This window comes from Heterodontus francisci, chromosome 12 (genome assembly GCF_036365525.1).
Source record: "Heterodontus francisci isolate sHetFra1 chromosome 12, sHetFra1.hap1, whole genome shotgun sequence".
NCBI classification, from domain to species: domain Eukaryota; kingdom Metazoa; phylum Chordata; class Chondrichthyes; order Heterodontiformes; family Heterodontidae; genus Heterodontus; species Heterodontus francisci.
The window spans coordinates 69,505,788-69,527,018 of NC_090382.1; the positions used below are offsets into that span (position 1 = coordinate 69,505,788).

Below are 21,231 nucleotides of genomic sequence, written 5' to 3' on the forward strand. Positions count from 1 at the left end.
TACTCTCAGTAGATTTTCAACTATTAATTTGTTTAGTTGTATCAGGTAATATTAGCCCAATTCAAGTAAAGTCAACATGAATTTGTAGCACTTTTGATTGCCCTGTCTTCCCCCTCCCTATCTATTCTCTCCTCTGTCTCAATCATTCTCTTGCATTTTTATTGTTCTAACAGTATATTTACTATTAACTTGTACTTTTCTAAACTTTTTTTCTAAACTTTTTTCTTCCGTTACTTTTTTGAAGCTTAAATACTTCATCTATATATTTTGTGCCTTCAGATTGAAGGTCCATATGTTTGCATCATAGACATAATCAACTTTTCATTATATTGTAAGCATCAGAAGGAAAGTACTGAGTTCTGATGAAGGGCCACCAACTGGAAATGTTAACTCTGGGCTGGCTTTTGTTCTCCCCCAGGTGTCGGGTTCTGTTGGGTGTGGGGTGGGGGGTGCACCTGAAGATGGCTCCGAATGAGGCCCATCATCGACCTTGATGCCATGAGGGCCTGGCCTGATCCTCCTGGCGGTGACGAGGCTCTGAGGTGGATGCCCCTGCCTCTGGGCCACGGGACCACAATTTAAATATTCAAATTAATAAATTAAATTTAAATATACTTACCTGAGATCTTGAGGGCCGGCCACGATCTTTGGCACTGCAGCCAGCACTCCCGCACCTAGAACCATAGAACCGTAGAAAAGCTACGGCACAGAAGGAGGCCATTCAGCCCATCGTGTCTGCACCCGGCTGAGAAAAAGTGGCCGCACAATCTAATCCCACTTTCCAGCACCTGGTCCATAGCCTTGCAGCTTACAGCACTTCAGGTGCATGTCCATGTACCTTTTAAATGAGTTTCTGCTTCCACCACTGATCCAGGCAGTGAATTCCAGACACCCACCAGGTCAAAAGGTCTTTCCTCATGTCCCCTCTAATCCTTCTACCAATCACCTTAATTGACCTCTCCGCTAGGGGAAACAGGTCCTTCCTGTCTACTCTATCTAGGCCCCTCATAATTTTGTACACCTCAGTTATGTCACCCCTCAGCCTCCTCTGTTCTAAGGAAAACAACCCGAGCTGATCCAATCTTTCCTCATAGCTGCAACTTTCAAGCTCTGGCAGCATTCTTGTAAATCTCATCTGTACTCTCTCCAGAGCAATTATGTCCTTTCTGTAATGTGGTGACTGGAACTGTACACAGTACTCCAGCTGTGGCCTAACCAGTGTTTTATACAGTTCCAGCCTTCAGATCCCCATCCGGGGAAACGAGGCGCCATTGGTGGGGAGGGGGGCAGGAGGTATGTTTATCAGTGCAGGGGTGGGAGAATGGGATTAAATACATGTAATGGGGGAAGGGTAAGTGTTTTGGGTGGAAAGGGCAAATAGTTATTGGGGTGATGGGAAAGGGGCATAAGGAATGCACTTCTTTAATTTTGGGGGGATATTTCTTGAAAAATTTAAATATGCCGACAAGGCTTTAAAAATGGCATCAGCTCCTGCGCACAGGCGGTTGACACCATTGTCAGGACGGACAGCCTGCCCCCTCCACGTGGTTGGGGGGGTTGGGGAGCATTCCGGCTATTTAAATGAGCCGCCATGCTTAAGATTGCACTGCTGTTTGGCCATTTTTTGAGCTCTCCGCCGATTCTTAAAATCCAGCCCTCTGGTTCTCTCTCCACAAGTGCTGCCAGGACCTACTGCATATTTCCAATATTTTCTGTTTTTATTTTACAGGGAAAGTACTGTTGCTTTGCCAGTTCCAGCAAGAATTTGTCCGTGCTCTGTGGCTTCATAAATAATTATGCTAAAATGCTTGTAAACCTAGAATTGATGAGTAATTTTCTAAACACAAATTTGACTGATTGTTCGGATTTCACTGAAGGAATTTCTTTTCTTTTGATTTTCCGCCCAACGTTCTCACTTCTGTATCCCAGGGCTCTGCTACGTTTAAATTCTTTCCTTAAATTTCCCAGTTCAGTTTAAACAATCCTTTTATCCCGTGCTGGATTGAGGATGTCTGACAATATTTTTGTTACATAATAAGTTAATGTGTTATGATTTATGACCCCAAAGTTGAACAGTAGACTTGAGTACTTTAAATATTTGTTGAGGTAACCATTTTCAGAAATAGCTTAGATATTTTTTGAGGATAATCTGTAATTTAAATTTTTTGATGCAGGTAACTTCAGTGCATTCATGCAGAAAGAGATTTTTGAACAGCCAGAATCTGTTGTTAATACTTTCCGAGGAAGAGTAAACTTTGAAACAAGCACAGGTAAGGTGTGCTTCGTATTTGCATTTGTGAGGCAAAAGTCAGTTTCAGTCTGATCTGTTAATTATGGTAACTGATGGTTGACAAATTGCTAGTGTTTTGAATGCACAAGCTTTTAAAAATGAAGAGATAGAGTACATATGAATTAGGAGCAGGAGTAGGCCACTCAGCCCTTGGAGCCTGCTCCGCCATTCAATAAGTTCATGGCTGAACTGATTACTCCACATTTCCACCTACCCCTGATAACCTTTCACCCCCTTGCTTATCAAGAATCTATCTACCTCGGCCTTAAAAATATTCAAAGCCTCTGTTTCCATCGCCTTTTGAGGAAACGAATTCCAAAGACTCACGACCCTCTGAGAGAAAAAAATTCTCCTCATCTCTGTCTTAATTGGGCGACCACTTATTTTTAAATAGTGACCCTTAGTTCGAGATTCTCTCACAAGGGGAAACATCCTTTCTACATCCACCCTGTCAAAACCCCTCAGGATCTTATATGTTTCAATCAAGTCGCCTCTTACTCTTCTAAATTCTAGCGGATACAAACCTAGCCTGTCCAATCTTTCCTTGTAAGACAACCCACCCATTCCAGGTGTGATCTAGCAAACCTTCTCTGTACTGCCTCCAACGCATTTGCATCCTTCTTTAAATAAGGAGACCAGTACTGTACACAGTACTCCAGATGTGGTCTTACCAATGCCCTGTATAGCTGAAGCATAACCTCCCTACTTTTGTATTCAATTCCCCTCACGATAAACGATAACATTCTATTAGTTTTCCTAACTACGTGCTGTACCTGCATACTAACCTTTTGTGATTCATGCACATGAACACCCAGATCCCTCTGCATCTCAGAGCTTTGCAATCGCTCACCATTTAGATAATATGCTTTTTTATTCAAAATGGATAATTTCACAAATTTAACTCTATTTGCCAAGTCTTTGCCCACTCTCTTAACCTATCTATATCCTTTTGTAGCCCCCTTATGTCCTCTTCACAAGTTACTTTCCTATCTATCTTTGTGTCATTAACAAATTTAGCAACCATACCTTCAGTCCCTTCATAGAGTCATCGAGAGGTACAGCACTGAAACAAGCCCTTCGGCCCACCGAGTCCGCGCCGACCATCAACCACCCATTTTTTAATACTAATCCTACATTAATCCCATTTTCCCTCTGACATCCCCACAATTCTCATACCACCTACCTACACTAGGGGCAATTTTTTTTCCACAATGGCCAATTTACCTATCAACCTGCATATGCATGTGGGAGGAAACCGGAGCACCCGGAGGAAACCCACGCGGTCACAGGAAGAACTTACAAACTCCGCACAGGCAGTACCTGGAACCAAACACGGGTTGCTGGAGCTGTGAGGCTGCGGTGCTAACCACTGTGCCGCCCTAAGTCATTTATATAAATTGTAAAATGTTGAGGCCACAGCACAGATCCCTGTGGTACACCACTCGTTACATCTTGCCAACCAGAAAATGACCCATTTATGCCTACTCTCTGTTTCCTATTAGCTAGCTAATCTTTTATCCATGCCAAGACATTACCCCCAACACCATGAGCTTTTATTTTCTGCAATAACCTTTGATGTGGCACCTTATCAAATGCCTTTTGGAAATCTAAGTACAATACATCCACCGGTTCCCCTTTATCCACAACACATGTAACTCCCTCAAAGAACTCCAATAAATTGGTTAAACATGATTTCCCTTTCACAAAACCATGTTGACTCTGCCTGATTACCTTGAATTTTTCTAAATGCCCTGCTATAACGTCTTTAATAATAGCTTCTAACATTTTCCCTAAGACAGATGTTAAGCTGTAGTTTGTAGTTTCCTGGCTTTCTGTCTCCCTTTTTGAATAAAGGAGTTACATTTGCTATTTTCCAATCCAGCGGAACCTTTCCCGAATCTAGGGAATTTTGGAAAATTAAAACGAGCGCATCAACTATCTCACTAGCCACTTCTTTTAACACCCTAGAATGAAGTCCATCAGGACCTGGGGACTTGTCAGCCCGTAGCTCCAACAATTTGTTCAGTACCACTTCCCTGGTGATGGTAATATTTATAAGTTCCTCCCTCCCTTCCATTTCCTGACTTACAGCGAATACTGGGATGTAGTGAAGACCGATGCAAAATATCTGTTCAATACATTTGCCATCTCCTTATTATCCATTATTAATTCCCCAGACTCACTTTCTATAGGACCAATGCTCACTTTGTTAACTCTTTTTAAAATATCTATAGAAACTCTTACTGTATGTCTTTATATTTATTTCTAGCTAGCTTTCTCTCGTACTCTAATTTTACCTTCCTAATCAATTTGTTTTATAATGATTAATTTCTTTTAATTATTATAGTAATGCTGGGTGGGTTGAAAGACCACCTGAAAGAAATAAAAAGGTGCCGGCGCTTGCTCTTGATTGGCTGTGGAACTAGTTACCATTCTGCAGTTGCAGTAAGTTTGAACATTCAGTGTTATGCTGTACAATTTTAAAAATCTAATCTGCAGCTGCCTTTTGGAGCACTATCTTTTACAACATTATTTTAGATTTAGTATTTTTGTTAAGCTGACAACATTTTATTTTTTAATCTCCTCCCCAAATTAATATTGTTAATATTAATATTAGCATTTTACACTTGGATTGGGGGGGGGGGCGCAATGTCAGCTGCCGATTGCCTATTACTCATCTGAAAATGGGTAGTCAACTGTGTAACGTTGGTGTGGGGGTAAAGTTGGTTGCCTCTTGGATGTCGAAGGCCCACCTAATGCAATTTTAAGGCAGGCCTGTAAATCAGTGCACAACATGCCTGCTTAAAACATGTAGGAATGTTTCTTGCATATGCAAAACTTATTCCAATTATAGGACTGCATATGGAATTTTGAGGTACAAATGGGAAGAGCATGGTGAGCAGCCTCGGCAGTGGTCCTTCAAGACTGGCAGAAGATGCTCAGAAACACTCTGGAACCTTCTTAGGATTTTGTGAGGGAAGGCTGGAGGAGCAAAAATGCTCCCTGGGCCCCACAAAAATACTGAAGCCTGCTGCTGTATGGTTTCCATCCCCCGCCCCACTCCCCCAACCTATTTACTGCTGACATCCAGCTTGGTTCACCCATAGAAGCACCAGATTTACCAATTTCCAGTGTGGCAAGCTACCTGCTACTGGCCATTGACCACTCTCCAGCTCATCCCAATTATGCTGATGCGACCCTATCCTGGAAATGGTTCCAGCCTCCTGATGCTGGCTTCAAGCAGCAGCCTTTTTTGGACGGAAGTTAAAAATTGTCCTCTCAGCTGGAAAGCGTCAGCTATTCAGAGCAGCGATGATTCAGTTTGAATCATCCATTTGTATTTGAACCTTTCCTGAAATGAAAAGCTGATCCTGATCCTAATTATTTCCTAATCCTTGCTGCATATCTTCCTTGTTTTTGGCATCTATGATGTTCGGAACAGAAGAATTAAAGTGGGGATGGGGAGAAGTATGCACACAAATTAATTTGAGATGAATTGAAGCAAGTTGTTAAAACATTTGCTTAAGAAGGAATTTTTAAAAATATCTTGCTAAACTGCCAGTTCCAAAAATTCAACCCCAGTTTTATTGTGCTGGAAAAGATTATAGTGACTGAAATTCCACTCCGAGGTGATTGCCACCACAGAAGCAGTTTGTGGCACCAGCAGAAGTGCGCAATCCTCTCTTGTTCTCCAGCGTCCTCTTATAAACATGCAACATATGACCGAAGCACTGCTGGCAAAATTTCTATCACATATTTAGTTTAGTTTAGAGATACAGCACTGAAACAGGCCCTTCTGCCCACCGAGTCTGCGCCGACCATCAACCACCCATTTATACTAATCCTACACTAATCCCATATTCCTACCACATCCCCACCTGTCCCTATATTTCCCTACCACCTACCTATACTAGGGGCAATTTATAATGGCCAATTTACCTACCGACCTGCAAGTCTTTTGGCTTGTGGGAGGAAACCGGAGCACCCGGAGAAAACCCACGCAGACACAGGGAGAACTTGCAAACTCCACACAGGCAGTACCCAGAATTGAACCCGGGTCGCTGGAGCTGTGAGACTGCGGTGCTAACCACTGTGCCGCACTGGGAGCACGGAGGTTGGGAGGGGCAGAAATTCCTGTGCAGGGCTTAAAAAACGTCTTCTATATCTATACCTGCTCTTCCTGTTTGGGAGGTGGAGGACAATGTACAACTCTATTTAGTGACAGAATTCTGGAAGTATTGTTAAATGAGTTCCTGGCAAAGACATATCCTAGGGTCACCCTCCCTTAGTGAGCTGCAGTCCTGGAAAAAGTGACTGAGCAGGTTAGAGATGTGTCTGTAATGAAGATGTCATGCTCCCAAATGAAGAAGAGATTTAATATCCCTAAGCAGTTTTCCATGAAAGTGAATTCTTCACTTAACTCTTTGTAGGTATCTATGATGGCTTGCCTACAACACATTCTTGCTACCCCTCAGTTGCATACTCACATGAGATGCTTATACACCCTTGATATGCATCCTTGGCTGACTCTACCACCCGCCCTGCACCAGAAAGCCCATGTCCTTGCAACAAGTATCTTTATTTGCCCAGAAGACATTTCCCAGATGTGGATAGGTTCTTAAAAGAAATCTCAAATCCATTTGCAAGCTGTCTGTTCTTGCTTTCCTGTTATGATAACTGCAGTTGCCAACTGCCTAGCTTTGATAGGTTTAAGGAACGTTCATATTTAATTCATGTCTTAAGATTACAAGCCATGAAAGCCCATAATAGAAGAGACATTCAGCCAAGGCTTCATCTGCCCTATTAGATGGATGTAAAAGATCTCATGGCATTATTTGATTAAAATATAGGCCAGTTCTCCGAATGTCCGAGCCAAAATTCATCCCTCAACAGAATGGCCTGTTTCTGTACTGTAAATTCTGTGTGATTCTATGTTGTATCTGGAGTTTATTCATCATAGTTGAAGAACAGCTCACCACAACCTTCTCAGGGGCAATTAGTGATGGGCAATAAATGCTGGCCTATCCAGCGACGCCTACATCCCGTGGACGAATAATAAAAAGCGTATGATTCTAGAAAGCTTGTAAAAGCTAACTTGAACTGTACATACATAAAAGTGATGTCTCAATTCATTCCATCTTCGCTGCCTCCGGAGAATCCTTGGCATCAGCTGGCAGGACTGTATCTCCAACGCAGAAGTCCTCAAGGCGGCCAACATCCCCAGCATATACACCCTGCTGAACCAGCGGCGCTTGAGATGGCTTGGCCATGTGAGCCGCATGGAAGATGGCAGAATCCCCAAGGACGCATTGTACAGCGAACTCGTCACTGGTATCAGACCTACCAGTCGTCCATGTCTCCGCTTCAAAGACGTCTGAAAACGTGACATGAAGTCCTGTGACATTGACCACAAGTCGTGGGAGTCAGTTGCCAGTAATTGCCAGAGCTGGCAGACAGCCATAAAGGCGGGGCTAAAGAGTGGCGAGCCGAAAAGACTTGGCAGTTAGCAGAAAAAAAGACAGAAGCGCAAGGAGAGCACCAACTGTGTAACAGCCCCAACAACCAATTTTATTCTGCAGCGCCTGCGGAAGAGTCTGTCACTCTAGAATTGGCCTTTATAGCCACTCCAGGTGCTGCTTCACAAACCACTGACCACCTCTAGGCGCTTACCCATTGTCTCTCGAGACAAGGAGGCTAAAGAAGAAGAAGAAGTATAGATATTTATGTAGTTAGGAATGGTTAACTTGTATTTTCCAAATACCACATTATAACCAATGTTTCCTCTAAGCTGCTCAGGCGCACAGCAACCCGAACTTTCACATGCAGGCCATGCAAAAGTCGGCCCCTTTAAGTTACTGTGCATGCATGGCTGCGCAAACATATTTAGAGGGCCTGCACACTACAAAAATAGAATTAGAGGATAGGTTGTTCATAACCAATGTAAATTCATATATTCTGTTTGAGTATTACATCCAATACTCTTGGTCAATCTAGACACGTCAAATATTAGAAGAACTAACTGAATTGCCAGTGATGGTTGAACTTGCCAGTGACTTCATGGACAGAAGCACTCCTGTTTTCAGAGATGATGTCTGCTTTTTTATTAGCCAGTCAGGTATGCATTAAAACATTTTTTGAAGTCTGATTTTAAAAAAAAATTCTTGTAATAATTTGTATATTTGCATGCAATCATGAGGAAAATATCCTTTCTGCAGTTCTGAAGAGATATCTTGGAATCTGCTTATTGAACAACATTTAACATTTTTCATTTGGAAGATAAACTTATCTGTAGTTTTGTATTCCTGCATTTCAAGTGATTTGAAGTGAACAGAATTGATTGTAAAATGATATAATTTTGCATCATGCTAAAATCTGTTTCTGTTTAACAGGTGAAACAGCAGATACACTCATGGCTCTGCGATACTGCAAGAATCGTGGTACCTTGACTATTGGCATTACAAACACGGTTGGAAGCACTATTTCTCGAGAAACTGATTGTGGTATACATATTAATGCCGGACCTGAAATTGGAGTGGCGAGCACAAAGGTTAATGAGTTCCTTCTTTTAAAATGAGCACTGTTACCTTATGTTTATTCTTTTGAGTAGTTCGGAATTTTGTGATTGCTTAAACAACCCTATTTTCAGTTTTGTGATATATACTAGTGTATGGTAAAATAGGATGTGACAAGAAAGTTGTTTTAAAAAAAAAAGCAATCTGAATTGGCTTAACTCCAGCTCTAAAACTTGAAATTATACTTTGTGCTGGATGCTGAATTTTCTAAAAATGGATTTATAAAGCAAAGCTTTTCTAAAATTGGTCTAATTTAGAACACTTGTCAGAATTAACAAAAGCATCACATTTTCTATTGATTTGATCTCCTACTGTAGCAGGTTGATGGACAGTGCACTTAAGTGTACAATTGAATTTTGTCATACCCTTATCAGGGAAAAGACCTGAGAGGAACAGGTTCAAAGGGCAGATTTTAATGCGCTGGGAGGGCGGTAAGTTCAATAGTGCATGGGACACCTGGAAATATGTTAAGTGTGTCTGTCAGTGGCTTTTTAACTCAGCCACCCATTATCATTTCACATTCGAGTTTCCTGTCCAATCAGTGGTCGAGGGCATTATGTGGATCTGCATGACTCGATCTCAACTCTAGTATTTAAAGGGACAATCCAAGCATGCAAGTTAAAGGAATTGGAGTTGGCTGTCAGTGTACTGCAAGTGTTGCAAGAGAGGCTAATGCTGCACCCCGCTTCTTGAAAGCCTCCCTGGCTGTGCCGCTGGGAGCAGCAGGAGAGAAATACTCTTCCCTAGCAATGGGAGTAAGAAACCTGCTACTGAGACAAAGAAGGTGTGGTTGGAGGTTACGGAGGAGGTCAGAAACATGGTGCGACGGTCCTGGATTCAATGCAGAAAGCAGTTTAATGATCTAAGAGTCGGAAAGGTTGAGTACAGTGCCACATTCACCTTCCTCCTGCTGTGTGCATCACTCGATCCCCTCACTGCCTTTTCAATACTTTTTGTTAATTCGTTCTTAGGGTGTGAGTGTTGTTGGCAAGGCCGGCATTTATAGCCCATCCCTAATTGTCCTTAAGGTGGTGATGAGCTGCCTTCTTGAACTGCTGCAATCCATGTGGTGGAGGTACAACCACAGTGCTTTTTTCTGTAGCAGTTTGATACAACTGAGTGGCTTGCTACAGTATTTCAGTGGGCAGCTGAGAGTCAACCACATTGCTGTGGATCTGGAGTCAGGTGTAAGGATGGCAGATTTCCTCCCCTGATGGACCTTAGTGAACCAGGTGGGTTTTTACAACAATCCAGTAGTTTCATGATCATTATTAATGAGACTAACATTTTATTCCAGATTTATTAATGAACTGAATTTAAATTCCCCCAGCTGCCGTGATGGGATTTGGACTCTAGATTACTAGTCCAGTAACATTATGACTCGGCTACCATCCCCTTCTACATCACCACTCACATCCATTTACCTTGCAGATGCACCTTCCTTTTTTGTATCCACTTGCTCATGTCCCCATCTTCATAGGCCAGCATACCCACTCATTCTCGTCCTTATGCAATGTCACACTCCCTCATTGCCATCCACACCAAATGAACGCCATTCATCGGATGAACACAAACCATTGTGCTCACTCATATGTCTTTTCTTTCCCTCCTTGCAGGCCTTTAAAATGGACTGACCACAGTTGCAGTGATTGGAGGAGTCCATATCAAGCATGAGTGGTGAGGGTGTGGGGTGGGGGGTAATGTCGCAGGTTTCTGAGGTGATGTCATCTTCCATAGATAGAGTGGCTAGTCATGGGCTGTCATACATTCCAATCAAATGTACCCATGCCTGTCCACAACACCATTTCACAGAAAATGGATGCTGGCACATCTTCCATTCTATATAGGTTATCAGATACTTGAGGTTTAGCATTACAGGACTGAGCTGATCTGCACCAAAGTGTTCTCCAGCACAGTGGTATCAGTGAAGTGTGGCTGGGCCATAAGTGGGGTGATGGCTAAAGGGGTGTTGAAAGTGGGGACTCCACTTAAAGCGCTTTCACTTCTCACCGACAAGCCTACCCCTCAATCAGCAGCCCACATTCTGCTTCATTTCCCAAAGGGCAAGACTGCCCCTGCACAGGTGCAGGTGGAGCAATCTTTGGCTGGACCTTCATAGGCTTTGAGACCCAGTGGACGTCAGCCAAGAGCATCTCAGTAGTCAGAGCAGGGATCTGAACGGCCTGCTTCTACCTCTGTTGAAGGCTCACAGGTTGTACCATGTAGGAGTAGCAGAAAAGGGTTTGTAGTTACACAAGGGTATGCACATGGGTGTTTGAGAAAATGTTGGTTTGTTAAGTTTCTGTTCTTTAAATCATTTTTTTCACCACTTTCCAGTCTTGTCCATCCTTGGGTGGTAAATGGTAAGCTGTTTGATGATGAATATGAGGACATGAATTGATGGGGACCAAAGGGGGTTGTTGAAAGGGTGGTTGGTTAGTTGAAGGACTGCTTTGTGTCAATAACATTGGTTGCTATGGGGGAAGAACAGAAAGTGTGACATTTCCATTTCCTAATGACATGGGCCTACTGGTGCAGCCGAAGAGAACCTTGTATTAATAAGTGCATCCAGACAGCAATGTGAGCAACTGGGAGTGTATTGGCCATATCATCCTTTTCTGCTTTATTCTACCAACATTCCCTCCCCCACATCCCCTGAATCGTCCGAGGAAGATCTGAGCTCTTTGTCTTGTTCCGAATACTGCTCTAAGCCTCGCTGCTGCACAGAGCACAGCAAACCACGACTGTTCTCGAGACCTTGGTGTGTACTGAAGGGTACCTCCATTCTATCCCGGCAACTGTATCCATCTTCAGCATGCCAATGGCTTGTCTAATCACACATCTGGTGGTGATATAGCACTGCTGGGCTTCGGTGGTCAGTTTTCTGACACGGGCCATGAGGCACGTGGACCCTTTTCAGCTAGCAGCCACCCCTTAAGTCTAGTTCCATGTCTGAAGAGATCAGGGAGATTGGGCTGTCGCAGGATGAAAGCATCATGGCAGCTGTCCGAGAATCTTGGGCACACCAGTAAAGGCATCTTTTTTGTGGTTGCACACCAGCTACAGGTTGATGGAGTGGAAACCTTTGCAGTTGACAAATACTCCTATTTGATCTGGGAGTGCCCAGATTGCCATGTGAATGCAGTCAGTGGTGCCCTGCACCTGTGAGAAGCCAGCCAGAGCCACACAGATGAGCACCTGTTCATTCTGACAGACATCATCACTGGCAAAGTTTGCATAACTGACAGTCCTGGAAAGCACGCCATCAATCACCTGTCTTATGCATCTATGCATGCCTGACTGGGAGATCCTGAGCACCTCTGCAGCAGAGCCTTGGGATGATTTGAGCAAAAAAGTTGAAACCGATAATGGCTTTGACAGCCACTGTTGTGGACATCCAGCAGTCCGCAGGTCTTTTTCTTGGAGCCTGCAGATGTCTACCACCAAGAGATAATCTGATCATCTCAACTTGACATTCAACAGCATTCCCATTGCTGAATTGCCACAATCAACGTCCTGGGGGTTACCATCGACCAGGAACTGAACTGGAGCAACCATGTAAATACTGTGGCTACAAGAGCAGGGCAGAGGCTGGGAATTCTGTGGCATGTAACCCACCTCCTGACTCCCCAAAGCCTGTCCACCATCTACAAGGCACGAGTCAGGAGTGTGAAAGAATACTTTCTGCTTGCCTGCATGAGTGCGGCTCCAACGATACTCTGAGGCTCGACACCATCCAGGACAAAGCAGCCTGCTTTGCAGAATCACAGAATTGTCACAGTGCAGAAGGAGGCCATTCAGCTCATCATGTCTGCACTGGCTCTTCTAATGAGTATTTCTCCAAGTGCCATTTCTCCACCTTCTGCCTGTAACCCTTCATAGTCGTCCTTTTTATGTAACTATCGAATTCCCTTTTGAATGCTTCAATTCTCAAATGTGCAATTCACTTAATGCCATTCCCCCTGCTTCATTGGCACACCGTCCGCCACCTTAAACATTCACTCCCTCCACCACCGATGCACAGAGGCAGCAGTGTGTACCATATACAAGATGCACTGCAGCAACTCACCACACCTTCTTCGCCAGCACCTTCCAATCCCACGACCTCTTCCACCTAGAAGGACAAGGGCAGCAGACGCGTGGGAACACCACCACATGCAAGTTCCCCTCCAAGACACACAACATCCTGAATTGGAAATATGTCATTGATCCTTCACTGTCACTGGATAAAAATCCTGGAACTCCCTCCCTAACAGCACTGTGGGTGTACCCGGACCAGATGGATTCAGCGATTCATGAAGACCGCTTACCACCACCTTCTCAAGGACAATTAGGGATGGGCGATAAATGCTGGCCTTGCCAACGCCGCCCACATCCCATGAAACAAATAAAACGAAACACCTGACTTGACATCCTGAGGCTCCTGAGACACCACTGTTCAAACATGCCAAGGAAACTGAGTCTCTTCCTGTAGTTTCGTGCGTAGTGTCTCCTGTGAGCTGCACCTCTCTGCCAGCCACCTCTCCGCTGGTCCCCTCTTCTGTGGAGCTACAAGTCTGTGAGTAGCATGCTGCTCTGGGTGCTATTGCTGGTGTTGCTAGTCATCGTGGTCCTCCTGTGAGGTCCAACCTAAGGCAGCATAAGCTGCACCATTCTTATGTGATACAACAAACCTCCAAAGTGTAGAAAGTAACCTCTCAGCAAAAGTACTGTGAACAAACTCTTTCTCTCAAGCAGGTAAACACTGAGTATTTATTAGCACATTTTGATGGACAAGGGAGTCACGTGTTATAGGCGGCTGGCAGGAAAGTGGAGTTGAGACCACAATCAGATCAGCCATGATCTTATTGAATGGTGGAGCAGGCTTTGGGGGGGCAGGGTGGAGGGGGAGGGGTTGCAAATGGCCTACTCCTGCTCCTATTCCCTGAGATTAATTCAACCTCCTCATTTGTTCCTGTGTACTCACCTTACTTTCACTGGCGAATTTCAGGAAGCCCAGGAAACCCATGGACCCAACATTAAAGTTGAAAGTGTGTGTTAATATTGCTGTAATTGAGTGAGTAATATATGGTAATTGGCAACCCGCCTCTCCCACAGGTTTGCATGCCCGCAGCCCAATGAGCTTGTGTTAAATACAGAAGTCAACAGGTTAGATCTGGCTGACATTTTCCCAATTTTAAACCCCAACACGCACCCATGCCCACATGTTTTTCCAGGTTAAAATTCAGCCAAAATTGTGTTGTAGTCAAAGTGATTTTTAAAATGGTTTCAACAAGCAATAGAAGATTGAGGCCAAAATCTTTTTTTTTCATTATTTCCCCTAGTTGTTTGCCGACTAAATTCACGATTGGTGTGTTTTATATTTATTTGGTAATGTTAATTTCTGCTTTCTGCTTATTTGTTGGAAAGTTCTATATCCTGTTCGGTTATGATTTAGTACTGTTTATAAATAAAATCAGAACAAATTAGTGAATCTTTGCCCTGTTCAGTAAAAAATGTTTAGCGATGTTTTTTTCATCTGTATGTATTTATTGTGTCGGGTATCGTAGCCCACCAGAATATCTTGGGATTAGTATGATTAAGGTACAATATTGATTGAAGCTAAGCTCAGCACAAAGTAAATTCCAATAGAACTGTTTTATGTGACGAATATCAATTTCTACCGAGTATAGGAATTATGAATTGCTTTTTAATTGAGGAAAGAGGAAGGCTAAAATAGACTGCTTTTAAAAGATGTGGTTAATGCTGTTTAGCAGCAATGCAGTCCAAATATATTTTAGCCCAACTTATACAGTCTATTATTCAACTGTCAGTGTTATCGCATGAATCATTTTCCTGCTGTTACTTCAGCTTATGATACCAAGTTTGTTTTTTTAAGGATAGAATTGTAAAGCATTAATTATAGATTACATATGATAGAAATGGTCATCTCCATTCTTTACATATGGAGGCTAAGCCTGTTTTGAGTAGTACCTGCCTAGCTCCCTGGAAGATAAGTGTAAGCTCAAGATATTGTCCCTTTGAGAGAAGTGGAGTTCTGCCAGCACATTGTCACTTTAGTTAAAATTGTGTCCTTGTGCTCCCATTTCTTGGGAGCACCATTACCACAAGGACAGCTGCAGTTCAAGTAGACAGGCCAGCACCACCGCCTCAAGGCAACTAGAAATGAGTAATAAAATGTGATCCTGCCAGTATTGGCCATTTCATGAGAAAAAAATGTTAATTGGGTGTGTATGTGACACATTCTGGATTGATACCTTTTAGTTTCAATTGTGACTTTATACAAGAAAGCTTCACTTGTGGTATCTTTCTCTGCTATTAAATAGTTTCTAATATACAATGTGCAAAGTCCAGTAAAAATGTTAAGTTAGAATTTCATTTATTGAGCTTGAAAGTTTAGTTTAGAAAAGTTTCCAATACCATCACCTGCACTGGTTCAACATTATTGGGTTTTTTGTGCGCAGCAGTGTTTTCCTGCTTTGGAAAGATTCATTTCAATCAATGTAGTCTCCAGCTGTAAAGGGTTTTAGTATTCTTACTGAGTGTCATGGATCCTTCCCAGTGACTGGTACCTACAGCAGCTATTTGCACCAAAGGAGAATTTCCAAGTGGATCTCACAATGTCCACTGTAGCGTTGGTTGAAACCCTGAAGATATAGTGTAAATTAGCCATTTATATTGTTTCGCCAGGGTTTCTGTCGATCTTCTGGAGATTCTGGGCAACTGTCTTTTAATGTTGGATGATTTTCAAAAATATGAAGCCTGCTATAAACAGCAAAAGAACTTACATCACCCATTATATTCATTGGAAGACTGTCCTTTTACCGAAAACATCTACAGTCAATCTCTGACTGTTAGTTTAGAAGAATCAAGTTTCAGTTCTCGGAAGAAGCAGGCCTTCAGTTCCAGATTGGTTCAGAGAGAACAGGAGAAGCAAATAAGCAGCAGAGATGTTTGTAATTACTTTTCAAACAGGATGAATGAACTTTGGTGTGTCAGCTGTGGCTCAGTTGGTAGCACTCTTGCCTCTGAATCACAATGTTCTGGGTTTGAGTCCCACTCCAGGGCTTAAGCACAAAAGTCAAGGCTGACATTCCAGTGCAGTACTAAGGGAGCACTGCACTGTTGGAGGTGCCGTCTTTCAGATGAGATGTTAAACTGAGGCCCCATCTGTCTGTTTCTGTTGATGTAAAAGGTCCCATGGCACTATTTTGATGAAGAGCATGGGAGTTATACCTGGTATTCTGGCCATTATTTATCCTTCAAACAAGATCACAAAAAACAGAATCTTCTTTTTTTTCCTTCTTCTTTGGCCTCCTTGTCTCAAGAGACAATGGGTAAGCGCCTGGAGGTGGTCAGTGGTTTGTGAAGCAGCGCCTGGAGTGGCTATAAAGGCCAATTCTAGAGTGACAGACTCTTCCACAGGTGCTGCAGATAAAATTGGTTGTTGGGGCTGTTACACAGTGGCTCTTCCCTTGTGCTTCTGTCTTTTTTCCTGCCAACTGTTAAGTCTCTTCGATTGGCCACACTTTAGCCCTGCCTTTATGGCTGCCCGCCAGCTCTGGCGATCACTGGCAACTGACTCCCACGACTTGTGGTCAATGTCACAGGACTTCATGTCGCATTTGCAGATGTCTTTAAAGCGGAGACATGGACAGCCAGTGGGTCTGATACCAGTGACGAGCTCGCTGTACAATGTGTCCTTGGGGATCCTGCCATCTTCCATGCGGCTCACATGGCCAAGCCATCTCAGGAGCCGCTGGCTCTGTAGAGTGTATATGCTGGGGATGTTGGCCGCCTTGAGGACTTCTGTGTTGGAGATACAGTCCTGCCACCTGATGCCAAGGATTCTCGGGCAGCGAAGATGGAATAAATTGAGACGTCGCTCTTGGCTGACATAGAGCAAGGTACTGAGGACACGGGCTTGATACACTCAGACTTTTGTGTTCCGTGTCAGTGCTCCATTTTCCCACACTCTCTTGGCCAGTCTGGACGTAGCAGTGGAAGCCTTTCCCATGCGCTTGTTGATTTCTGCATCGAGAGACAGGTTACTGATGATAGTTGAGCCTAGGTAGGTGAACTCTTGAACCACTTCCAGAGCATGGTTGCCGATATTGATGGATGGAGCATTTCTGACGTCCTGTCCCATGATGTTTGTTTTCTTGAGGCTGATGGTTAGGCCAAATTTGTTGCAGGCAGCCGCAATCCTGTCGATAAGTCTCTGCAGACACTCTTCAGTGTGAAATGTTAATGCAGCATCGTCAGTAAAGAGGAGTTTCCTGATGAGGACTTTCCGTACTTTGGTCTTCGCTCTTAGACGGGCAAGGTTGAACAACCTGCCACCTGTCTTGTGTGGAGGTAAATTCCTTCTTCTGAAGACTTGAACGGGAGTCTGCTGTGTGCTTGCTATCTGCCGAGTTTCCTGTATTACAACAGTGACTACACTTCAAAAGGCTGTAAAGCGCTTTGAGATGTCTGGTGGTCCTGAAAGGCACTATATAAATGCAAGTCTTTTTTTTGGGTGTAAAGAACAGCTAGCTAATCAGAAGAGTTTTCCTGCTGAGATCGAATTGCTAATGATGGAATAATTTAAAATGATTTTTTTTTAGTAAATATTATAGATTTTTAATGACCACTTGGATTGTTTAAAAAGTGACAAGCCAATCCATATTAGTAGGATGTACACAACAAACTCCCACAACAACAATGTGATAATGACCAGATAATCTGTTTTTTGTGATGATGATTGAAGGATAAATAATGGCCACGACACTAGGGATAACACACAGAAGACCGAGAGTCGGGATTAATGGGTCTTTTTCAGGTTAGAAAGACGCAACTAGTGAAGTGCCACAAGGATCAGTCCTAGGGCCTCAATTATTCACTATCTATATCAATGACTTGGAGGAGGGGGCAGAGTGTAATATATCCAAATTTGCTGACGATACAAAAATAGTTGGGAGGGCATGTTGTGATGAGGACATAAGGAATCTGCAAGGGGATATAGATAGGTTGAGTGAGTGGGCAAAAACTTGGCAGATGGAGTTTAATGTAGGAATGTGTGAGGTTATGCACTTTGGTAGGAAGAATCAAAAGGCAGACTATTATTTAAATGGAGAGAGACTCCAAAAAAGTGCAGCACAGAGGGATCTGGGTGTTCTTGAGCATGAAACACAAAATGTTAGCATACAGGTGCAGCAAGTAATTAAGAAGGCAAATGGAATTTTGGCCTTTATTGCTAGGGGGTTGGAGTTTAAAAATAAGGATGTCTTGTTACAACTGTACAGGGTGTTGGTGAGGCCGCATCTGGAGTACTGTGTACAGTTTTGGTCCCCGAATTTAAGAAAGGTTGTGCTGGCATTGGAGGCAGTTGAAAAGAGATTCACGAGGCTGATTCCTGGAATGAAGGAGTTGACTTATCAAGAACGGCTAAACAGGTTAGGCCTTGATTCATTAGAGTTTAGAAGAATGAGGGGTGATCTTATTGAAATGTACAAGATTCTGAGGGGGCTTTGACAGGGTAGATGTTGGGAAGATGTTTTCACTAGTGGAGGACATAGTTACAGAATAAGGGGACACTCATTTAAAACTGAGATGCAAAGGAATTTCTTCTCTCAGAAGGTAGTGCATGTCTGGAACTCTAAACCCCAGAGATTGTGGAGGCTAGATCATTGAAAGTATATAAAGAGGAGGTGGATAGATTTTTTAAATATCGGGGAGTTGAGGGCTATGAGGAGCTGGCACAAAAGAGGAGTTGATCAGCCATGATTTTATTGAATAGTGGGACAGGCTTGAGGGGCCAAATGGCCTACTCTGCTCTTATTTCTTATGTTCTTATATGTTTTTAAGGCCCTGCAAGAACAACATATAATTTTGAGATAATCTAGCTCCCATGTTGTATCACTAGTCATTTTCCAGATTTTAGTTCTTTACAACGGTCTCTGTTGGAAATGCCCTCTGCTGGGATTTCAAGCTTAACTTTTTCATCCAAATGTTTTAGTTTGAGATCAAAGAAACTGTAGGAAACCCAGAGATCAAAGAATCTTCTTGTTGAGGTAGCCATTCTGCAAATCCCAGTGACTGATCAACCGTCTCTCTTCCTATTCCTATAGTGTCTTAATGATTTTCTAATGTTTTCAAACCTGTGTAATGCAGATATTACAATAAGGGCTAACATAGTAGGAGCCATTTATGGCAAAACTGCATTGAGATTAGATCTTTCAAATAGACATGGCACTGGCTGTTTTGAAAAAAATTAAATGCATTTTACTTGTAGCACAAGCAGGATTGTAAATAATGCTGCTGAATAAAATGATAAAATATGTCTTTATTTAAAATGAGTAATTTGTGAAAATTTTAATGATGGTTAGTGTAGAGCATTTCCAGTGGGAAGCCTCTGGTATCCTCCCCATACCACCACCATTTTTTTTTAAACTTGATAATTCCAAGTAGTCATATAAACAATTCCTAAATATAGCAAATGCAACATCCTGAGCCTTCTGACAACTTGTTTTACCCTATCTTCTTTACAGGCCTATACTAGCCAGTTTGTTTCCTTGATCATGTTTGGCCTCATGATGTCTGAGGATCATATCTCTCTGCAGCAAAGGAGAAAGGAGATCATCGCCGGGCTTCAAACTCTACCAGGTGATTTTCATTGTATATCAAGTTAAGCACTGAGCATTTAATCAGAGAAATGTAGATTACATTATTGATAATTAAAATGAAGTGTTTTCTTGTTTTACCTATGTAAATAAAATATTGTACATTTAAAAATTGTTAGTTTCCCTGATCACTTGATCTGATCTCTTGAGACCCTTATTTTTATTGCAACTATAAACATTACTGCCCCGATTTTAACCCCTCATGCCCTTTTGTTCATGCTGCATTCCTGCCTACTGTCAATTTAACTCCCTGGTTTCAGGAGGCATGTGATAGCCTCATAAATATTTTTTTTTATTCATTCATGGGATGTGGGCGACGCTGGCCAGGCCAGCATTTATTGCCCATCCCTAATTGCCCTTGAGAAAGTGGTGGTGAGCTGCCTTGAACCGCTGCAGTCCATTTGGGGTAGGTATACCCACATTGCTGTTAGGAAGGGAGTTCCAGGATTTTGACCCAGCGACAGTGAAGGAATGGCGATATAGTTCCAAGTCAAGATGGTGTGTGACTTGGAGGGGAACTTGCAGGTGGTGGTGGTCCCATGTATTTGCTGCCCTTGTACTTCAAAAGGTGGGTAACAATAACGTCACTCTGACCCCATTACAGTTTAAATCTCAGATCATGAGAATCATGCACCGTGCCAGATGCACTGGAGGAAACTGGCAACAGGTGGATCCAGAATCAGAAAAGATCCATCCAGGTTCTTATTTTGTTCTTAACATTTCGCTAGTTTCTTATGGGCCAAGATTCATAACATGAGTATTCCTCCGGGCGTCACCAGGAAATCTTAGACTTTTGTCCTGCTCACTGCCCTCACCACCCCCACCCCCAAAAACAGTGATCACCTCCTGACCTCCCTTCCCCCACGATTTCACTTAGTGTTGAAGATTATTCCCTCAGGCCCCTGACAGTGACCTCCTGCTGCCTGAACTCCCACCTGCCAGCCACCTCATCATTCTGGCTGGATGAATCACTACTAGAAGATGGTAATGAGGCCTGGAGTTAAAATGGTCCAATTCTCATGGCTGTGCGACCTTGTCATTGGGCCCGCCCTCACCCAAATGTCGCGCTCATGCCCCAAGTTTAAATCAGGGATTCAGTATTTTTTTAAGGCGGGTTATATATAGATTAGAAAGAGCAAAGGTAATGAAATAATTTGTTATTAATATTGGTTAGGCCATAGTTAGAGTACTGTGCGCAGTTTTGGACATTTTATTATAAAAGGGATAGTAAAGTTACAGAGCATCCAGTGTATATTCACCAGGATGATGCCAGACATGGGAATTACAGTTAGGAGCAGTAACTTGTGATACTGGGAGTAACTTGAGATACTGGGACTATTTTTCACTGCAGCAGAGAAAATTTGATGGAGTTTTTTTTAATTATAAAAGGGTTTTGAAAGAATAATAGGGAGAGACTATTTTCTGTGGTTGGGGACTCAGTAATGAGGGATCATCAACTTAAAATTGTCACATGAGTGAGGAGAGAAGTTCGGAAGAAGTTCTTTAGACTGAAGATTGCAGGAGAATGGAATGCTTTGCCGCAGAGAGTATGAATATTTGAAACAGCGGAAGTTACAGGGTTATAGAGGGAGAACAGGGCATTTTGGATTGGTCTGGGTAAGATCTGCCATAGATGTGGGCCAAGTGGCCACCTTCTGTGCTGTGAGCTTCAATGATTGTACTTGAAAATATATTTTTCATATTA

General features: G+C 42.9%; 1 protein-coding gene across 1 annotated transcript in view; it reads left to right on the forward strand.

Annotated features, from left to right (window-relative positions):
* Positions 1-21,231, forward strand: part of LOC137375616 (glutamine--fructose-6-phosphate aminotransferase [isomerizing] 2-like) — an 87,450-nt gene that overhangs the window by 59,994 nt on the left and 6,225 nt on the right. The window contains exons 11-15 of the mRNA XM_068042992.1: positions 2,175-2,270; positions 4,638-4,735; positions 8,285-8,405; positions 8,680-8,837; positions 19,395-19,509. Of these exons, the coding sequence (XP_067899093.1) occupies positions 2,175-2,270; positions 4,638-4,735; positions 8,285-8,405; positions 8,680-8,837; positions 19,395-19,509 (588 nt within the window). The remainder of the gene's footprint in view (positions 1-2,174; positions 2,271-4,637; positions 4,736-8,284; positions 8,406-8,679; positions 8,838-19,394; positions 19,510-21,231) is intronic.